The sequence below is a fragment of the Arachis ipaensis genome, chromosome B05, assembly GCF_000816755.2.
Source record: "Arachis ipaensis cultivar K30076 chromosome B05, Araip1.1, whole genome shotgun sequence".
Lineage (NCBI taxonomy): Eukaryota > Viridiplantae > Streptophyta > Magnoliopsida > Fabales > Fabaceae > Arachis > Arachis ipaensis.
The window spans coordinates 35,109,481-35,117,940 of record NC_029789.2 but is presented as its reverse complement, the minus strand read 5'-3'; the positions used below and the strand labels follow the sequence as shown (position 1 = coordinate 35,117,940).

The following is an 8,460-nucleotide window of genomic DNA, read 5'->3' as shown; positions in this document are numbered from 1 at the left end:
TTTTCACGAGGGTGGTGTCCCTCAGCACAAGAATATGAAACTAAAATGCCAAATTTGCAGCCTAGCATGATATCAAATAAGTAACAACAGAAAGTTGGAAAAAATAATAAGATATTCATTCCAGATAACAACCTAAGGGTTAGATTTGGTAAAGAATGGTCATTTCCAGCTTCAACACATGAAATCAGTAATGATGGCATTGGTCCATTTCTTGTTGTCTCCTCCAAAACAATAGATATTGTATCTATAAATATCACAATATCAGGAACATTTGAAGGAGCGACATTCTGGAGACAACTTAAGAAAAATTAGTCAAGGCAGAACTGAAAATATATGTGGTAGTAAAAGACCAAAAAGAGAAGCATGAGAATATAATATGCAGAGGACAAGAAATAGAAAGTCAAATAATTTGATCCAATGAAATCCTAGTTCAAACCTTCATCTGAACACAAAGAAGATCCTCTGAGTTGCAGTCAGCAGCAAAAGAGTGAATCTCCAAAGGTTGTACTATCTCAAGTTTTCTTCTCCATCTTCTTCCTGGAGTATGGAGGCCTTCTAATCCACAACAGACAGAAAATCTTTCTTGCTCCAAAGAGACTCCTCGAAAAGATAGTAGTCCTTCCAATGCAAATTTTCTCCTCAAGTAACTGTTAGATAGGATTTGATCCCTGTTCTCAAGGAAGTTTGACATAGAACTAACTGCTTTTAAATAACCAGACGGACTGCTCATACTTTGGGGTAACGATGACATGGAGTAACGTCTTAAATTAGGAGGAGATTGCAGGCGAGGTGAAAGATTGTTATCCAATGGAAGCATCCAATTTAACAATTCAGCACATGGATCCTCATTTGTATGTTCTACCTCGAAGTGGTCATCGGTAGGCAGTTTTCTCTCTGGACACTTTTCAAATTGGAGAACTTCAATACAAGGATCTTTAAGAGAGTCTACACCAACATTCATCTGTAAAAGAATCTGCATCCTTCCATACAAGAACATTAAATTAGATTAGGCAAAGGATTGAAAAAAGGGAAGGTTAGACAATTAAAGGGGAAGAAGCCAGAAAATCTTACAAGACTCGGACACAAATTTAACAGAAAATATTACTTTATTTGCATTGAAATTTAAATATACAAACAAAACATCCTTGTCTCTCTGTAAATTTCAGATAAACTAAATGCATCTTCATAGTTTCCAAAGTTTATAGCACATACCACGATGTCTCCATTAGGAAGAGCAGAACACTTAACAGAATCTCTCACCAATCCTCCAGAAGTGGTGGCATTAAAATTTCCTCTATCAATAACCACTCCAGTAGAAGACAATGTAGGCTCTTCAATTTGGATATTTAAAGCCTTTAGGCCATTTGCATCAGAAGGGTTAAAAAAATTTATTGCACTGCCTCTTTTGGACCACAAGGGTTCATCAAATTCTGAAATCCTCACAAAGAAGCGTGAATTCTCAAATTTTTGTAACAACAATTCAGTTCGTCTTTTCTGTGCCTCCATCCTACAAAGGGATTCACCATCAATAAAATCTTCCAGATGCTCTTCAACACTGGTACTTAATTGCCCTTCTCTAGATATTAAATTGTTTCTGTTTTTACTGTTTTCATTTTCTCTCTCAGGGCTTTGACCTACGCCATTCTTACTCATCGCTGTAGCAACTGGAGTAATCATGTCCGTATCCTGCTTAGATGCAGACAAGCATGCCAAGATATAAACTTGTTCACCTGAATTACATGCTTATATTAGGTCTGCTAAACTTTTTGTGGAAGCCAGCTGACCAATTAAATATATCCCAAAATCAAGATTTATATTAAAAAATAGTCTATTACCAGGAAAAAGAAATGAACGGTCAAGTGAGCACAGGGACTGTATATCTGGCACGTGATTCCAGTTTTCAGGAAGTTCCTCTACCAAAAAGATAACAAATTAACAGTTAGATTTATAGTGTTTTATATGAAGAGCAATCTCACCCATAACATCACATGGCAGAGAGGAAATACTTAAAAGAAATAGATTTGTCTAACTCTATCATTTGCTAAAAAAAAGCATGTTATGACCATAATTTAAGTCATGTATAAGCTTAAACAAAATTAACAACTTGTGCTAGGACTAGAAGAGAAGAAGATGACGATGTCCTCATACATAAATTTTTAGCTATATTACAATTCCATGCTGATATCCTCTCTAGAGCACTTGCTATACTTTACAATCACTATAATGCAACTTTTAAGAATGCATCTATAGTAAGTTCGCCTATTATTATAATAACATATAAAACCAATTTCTCCCATTTCATGCAAACAATGACAAATGCTAGTTACTTTCTCCCTGTTCAAGAGTGTCAAGCTATTAAGAAAAGGCATCGCTATCCAGAACCAGATATTCGTCCTCAAGCAAACATCACAATTCATTAGATCACACATCATGCTTCGTAAAGGGAAGATCTTATAGCTTTACTTCAGTAAATAGGCAAAGATTCCAGAAGAAAATTTGATAGCACAACCTAATGCCCTCAACCATGATAGAACTACCGGATTCTTGGAAATTTAGATGATATAAGGTTCTAAGTCTTTTAGGATATGAAACATTCTGCTTTCAATATTTTTAAAGCAAAACCCTTTTTTTTTCTTTTGAGAAAGAAAAAGAACTCAACACAACAAGGTGGAGCATTATCAACAAGCAACCTACACAAATCCATAATCCAAGAGAAAGAACAGACCTCTTAAAAACCACTAAACTGCCAAAAATAAATAAATAAATAACGAATTACATAAAGCAGTAAACTCCAATGTCATCTCCAGCATTGCCACAAAAAGCAATGGAGTCAATTGCTAATGACTGCATCAACCCCTGTCAATGTATTCTGGAATATTTTCTCATTCCTAATCGACTATTTAGATAACAGAAAAGAAACCTATTAGCTTCCGGATCTCTATCCTCATGAACACAGCTATCCAACTCTCAAAGTGCTCTTTCATAATACTCTGAAAGGTCTAGGTTCGTCTGAATTGCTGGAGCCAAGCACACACAAAATACTCAACAGTTTCAAAATGTTTCCTGCATAGCACATTCAGCATAGCACATATTCATTTATTCCTACTATCAGGAACACCTAGTCTAGCTAGTTGGTCCTTAGTGTTGACTCAATCAACTAGCACAAACCAAACAAATAATTCTACCCAGGGAGGTACCAGTCCCTTTTAGACGACTTTGGTAAAGCTATAGCTCGCCACTTCTTCTGTCAACTTTGCAGCCTGCAACAATTGCACAAAGGAGTTAGTCGAAGATAAACCTTTTCACTGTCAAATTTTCACACCACTTTGTCCTCCCTCTCTATCACCAAACAAATTGATTGCAAACCCCATGTAGTTGGTTTAACAATTCAAACTCCCATTGGGGAACTTTCCTCTGTCGTTGAAAGCTCCATATTCAATCCAACCCATTCCAAAACCCGCACTTCCCAATGGTAAATTCTTGTTAGTTTAACACCAAGAAGAGTTTTTGAAACGAGACTTTCAATTTTCCATATTATAACCATGAATCCTCCCAAAACCTTGTTCTTCTCCCATCCCGTACATCCATGGCTAAACCATTAACTATTTTATCTTGCATATGTTGTTCCTTTATTCCAAAGAGGATAATCTTCTTTAGAAAATCTCCACCACCATTTGAACAAGGTTGTATTGTGAATTACTGCATCCCCAACTCCAAGCCCTCCTAACTTCTTCGGCACTATAACAATTCCCATTTAACTAACGCCATTCCTAGCATCCCATCTTCTTTACCCCAAAAGAACCTCCTTTGCACTATAATGAGTTTCTAGTAACAGTTTGCCATCTTATACAGTGTAAGATAATAGACAGGCAAACTATTGATACAAACTTAATGAGCACCAGCAAACCTACTTTACTCAGTACCTTGGCCTTTCAAAGACTCAGCTTAGCTTCTCCTCTACCTTATCAATAACTGGTTTTCATGTTTTCACTAGCCTCGGGTTTGCACCAAGTTATATTCTCAACTACTTCACTGGTAGCTATGCTGACTTACAACCAAGAAGGTCACACATCTATTGCACCCATTCCCAGTCAGTTTATCGGGGTCAAGCTTGACTTGTTAAAGTTGATACTCAACCCAGAAGTGATCTCAAAGCACCATATTAGCCTCTTGTAGCTTCTTATTGTCTCTTCATCTTGCGGACAAAACAGAATAGTATCATCCGCAAACTGCTGATGAGACAGCTCTGCACCATCCCTGCCTATTAATGGTGGAGAAATGCAACCGTTTTTCACTTCCTCAGCTATCATCCGGTTCAGGACATTCACCCCCAAAACAAAGGAACGGCGGGATCAAGTCACATTGTTGCAACCCCCTCTCCATCACAAATGGCTTCGATGGGGCCATTGAGCAGTAATTTCTGCATTTTAGCAAACTTTATATGCTATAACTATAGCATCTTCTACACTTAGCAAGAATTTCACCTACTCCATTCAACATAATCATATTCATATCTTAAACTATGAGGAATTAAATAGGAAGAACCAAGCAGCCAAAAATAAAGAAGTAATTTGTTAAGGTGATGATATTATAAACATTATTATTACACATACTGAATGGAATAGTGATGAACCCTTCTTCTGCAGAAACATCAAGGTGCTTATTTGGTAAGCTTGAAACAAGACCAGCGATGGTGGCATCATCGCTATGGCGCACGTGCGAATCCTGAGACGCCAGCTTCTCTAGATTAGACCCAGACGCAGACCTAGGGGGCGGAAGCGGTGTTCGTTCCGAGTATGAACTCGACGAAGACCGCATCAAAAAATTCATGGTGCCACAAAAATAAAGGAGAACGACGCAATTCTGCAAATTCAAAAGGATACGTTTCAGTGAAATGCCATATTGAAATTGCAGTTCCTGATTCTAGAAGTTTCTTTTGTGGAAAACGAAGAGAGAGAGTAGAATTGGAAACGAATTGGAATCAAAAAGCAAAGTGAATGTAAAAATAAGCCTTTTTTTTACAGCAATAATAATAAATTAAACCAAGAAAAAGGTTACCTGTGATGTAAAGATGGAGAACGTAATGTAAGTTTGAAGGTGCAGTTGCGAGTTGGATTGGATCATACAAAGCTCTATCACAATCTCATCTTTCCCACACTCATACAATATTTGCAAATAAATCCTTTTTTTTTTAACTTCTAATTTTAGCAGTTACGTACTTTGGTGTCAAGTTCTTCAGTTTATCTATTTTTTTTTTAAAAAAAAAAAATTTAACTTCAGGTGATTGCTAATTGGACTGATTTTTTTTTCAATATGAAAAAATATTTGGTAAAACACGTTAAAATGAATCTGTAGGAAATAATAGTATTGATATGGTATCAGAGCAAAATGCAGGTTAAATTTTGTGCATAATATCATTTTTTTTTAATTTTTGTTATCTATGAAACATAGTTTACTATTTGTATTTTATAATATTTTTTAGTTTTCTTATCCGTGTAAAACGTAAGTTATGATTTGCTTTTTATAATATTTTTTATTTTCCCAAAAACGTAGCCTATGATTTGCTCTTTTTTATTGTTTACTTGTAAAATGCATGTTGCATTTTGTATTTATTTTTAAAAAAATTAAACGTAAATTTTGATTTTAAAAATGTAAGCGGTATTTTATTCCGAGAGTTTTGTATATAAATATTAGAGTCAAATTAGTTGCTAAAAGATTATTCGTTATTTAAATTGGTGTTCGAAATTTGTTTTTAATCAAATTCGTCTTTTAAAGATTTTAAATTTGTTATATTAAAGAATTTTTTAATCAAAATTATTTTTTAAAAATTTTAAATTAATTATGTTAGTTTTTACGTTATTTTATTTGTTGATGGTGTCAAAATTTACTCATATAAATGTTAAGTGACACTCCAACATACACCTAAGAGTCTTAATTGACTATTAAAGTAGTAAAATTAGGAGATTTCAATACCTCAAGATTTCAATACCTCAAGTTTTCTCTTCAATTAGGTTTTGATTTGATCTAATTTCATAAATTAATCATGTTAATATTTAATTAAGACTCCTAAGTGTATGTTGGGGTGTCACTTAATGTGCTACATTAACAAATTTTGACACTATCAACAAATAAAGTGACAGAAGGACTAACATGACTAATTTAAAATCTTTAAAAGACAAATTTGATTAAAAAAATCTTTTGGGGACCAATTTAAAAAATTTTAAAAATAAGTGATCTTTTAGGGACTAATTTGACCATTTATTCATAAATACTGTTACTACTTTATTTTTTTTATACTTGTGAATTTTTTCTAACACTTAGTGGTGTAAAAAAAATAAGAGAGTGAGGTTTTTTTTGAAAGGGAGTATATATTAAAATTAGAGATGTTCCATAATATTCAAAAAGGCAAAATTGATTACAACTAATGGAGATTTCTCCACCCAAATTCTATTTGGTGTGGCTAGTGCTATTCTTGCTAAGCTATTTGTAACTCTATTACCATCTTTTTTAACATGAGAGATTTGTCTACCTCTGAACCTATACAAAAAACTTTTACAGTTTGACACTATAAATCCAACATTGTTTAAGAAGGAAATGTCTTTTTCTATAGCCCTAATTACGTTTATGCTATCCCCTTCCACCAAAAGGTTGAAAAAACAACCTTCTAAAGCCAAATTCAATCCCAAAAAATATACCATTGCTTCTGCCCCTTTATCGAATAGGTAGTTGAAATATCCCATGTGGCTGTCAGCAAAATAACTCCTTCATGGTTCCTAATAATTGCTTCCGCTCCAACCTTTTCCTCTTCTGTGCAAGATGCGTCGAAATTGAGTTTGTAGAGAATTGGCGGTGGTGGCTCCTAAGACGACACACTGTTGCTACTCGGAGGTGGCTCTGTGGATGTCGAGGCAGAGGCCTCTTTGAGCCCGGTAAGCTCCCGAAACTTGGATGATGCCATATCAATGATCTTCTGCATGTCTATTAATTTGCTTTCAAAAATTAATTTGTTTCTTCCCCACTATAATCCATGGAGGCACTCGAGGAAGAGACCCCTGATTTCTTTATGAATTCTCTCTAGCATCTTTTCAATCCACCTTCCTATTGATTGTTCTGTTTTTCGTTCTGTTCTCAGGTTGAAAGGCGATAAGAACTAGAATCTTTGTGTCCAAGGGCAACTCTGAATAGGTGAATATCTGTCTCTTCTCCCTTCCAGCATTTGGAGCAAAGGTTTATATCTCTGATTCCTCTTTTTTTCAGGTTGAATTTTGTGGGTAAAGCACGTGAGATTAATCTCCAAACAAAATTCAAAGTTCTTTAGCTTGCTTTGGTTTTCCAAAGTTGTTTCCAAGAGAAGTTCAGACACTGGTTTGGGTTGCTTCCTTGTGCTGAATTTTTGGGTTGGGACTTAATGAGATGGTACACCTTTTTAATCTCAAACTCTTCTGTTCTAGAATATTTTCAATAGTAGCAATCTTTTTGCTGGTTGATGTCAAGTGGTAGTTTTAGAATTTGTTCTGCCTCAAATTGTAAGAAAGTCTGTTTAATTATCTCCTCCTTCCATGTTAATGACTCTTAATCGATGAGGTTTTTCACTGTGGCTTCCTGATCAAAATTAGAGCAAGAGCTCCAGATTTTGAAACCTTTTTTATGAGGAAGCCACAGATCATCCCAAATTCTTGTTGTTATGCCAGAACCAATTCTTCACAATCCTCCTAAATTAAGAATCCACTTAGCAGACCAAATGCTCCTCCAAGTATAACTATGCATTACCCAATTTCAGACTCCAAAAACTTTTATTTGTTAAAATAATTAGCCTTTAAGGTCCTTGCAGCTAGAGAATTGGGATTCTTGATGAGTCTCCAACCTTGTTTGGCTAAGAGCGCTTGGTTGAAAGCTTCAAAACTTTTAAAGACTATTTTCCCTTCCTCCTTAGATGCACATAGCTTTGACCATTTTATCTAATGAATCTTTCTCTCTCCGTTTTTGCTCCCCCAGTAGAATTTTCTAATGACGCTTTTGATATGTTGGCAGAGACTCTTGGAAAGTTGAAAGCACCCCATAATGTATGAGGGTCTGACTTGAGCAATAGATTTGATGAGCACTTCTTTTCCCACTCTAGAGAGGCACTTTTTCATCCATCCTTTTAAGTTCTTCCAAACTTGATCTTGCACAAATTCAAAACTATGGTTCTTTGACCTACCCACGAAGATTGGAATTCCCAAATATTTTGAGTGATTCTCCACTGCCTTTATCTCTAACCATTCTTTTATAAGCTTTTGCCTGAGAGGAGGCACATTTTGGCTAAAGGAGAGTTCAAATTTGTCCAAGTTAACTCTTTGTCCAGAATCCCGTTGGTAGGATTGAAGAATGTTCTTGATCTCTATTATGTTTTGGTTCGATGCTCTCGCAAAAATTATGCTATTGTCCGCAAAGAAAATGTGAGAGATCTCTGGGGCTTGT

The 8,460-nt window shown here is 35.3% G+C and overlaps 1 protein-coding gene across 8 annotated transcripts in view; it reads right to left on the bottom strand.

The window, feature by feature from the left end:
- LOC107643529 overlaps positions 1 to 5,215 on the bottom strand; it is an 8,243-nt gene extending 3,028 nt beyond the window's left edge. For 2 of the 8 annotated variants that reach the window (XM_016347208.2, XM_021123577.1), the window contains exons 1-6: positions 5,059 to 5,215; positions 4,614 to 4,863; positions 1,836 to 1,913; positions 1,213 to 1,730; positions 437 to 973; positions 133 to 287 (exon numbers count right to left, since the gene is read on the bottom strand). In XM_016347208.2, coding sequence (XP_016202694.1) covers positions 133 to 287; positions 437 to 973; positions 1,213 to 1,730; positions 1,836 to 1,913; positions 4,614 to 4,863; positions 5,059 to 5,124 — 1,604 coding nt within the window. In that variant the 5' untranslated portion in view covers positions 5,125 to 5,215. The other 6 variants (XM_021123575.1, XM_021123578.1, XM_021123581.1 and 3 more) reach the window with 6 other exon arrangements.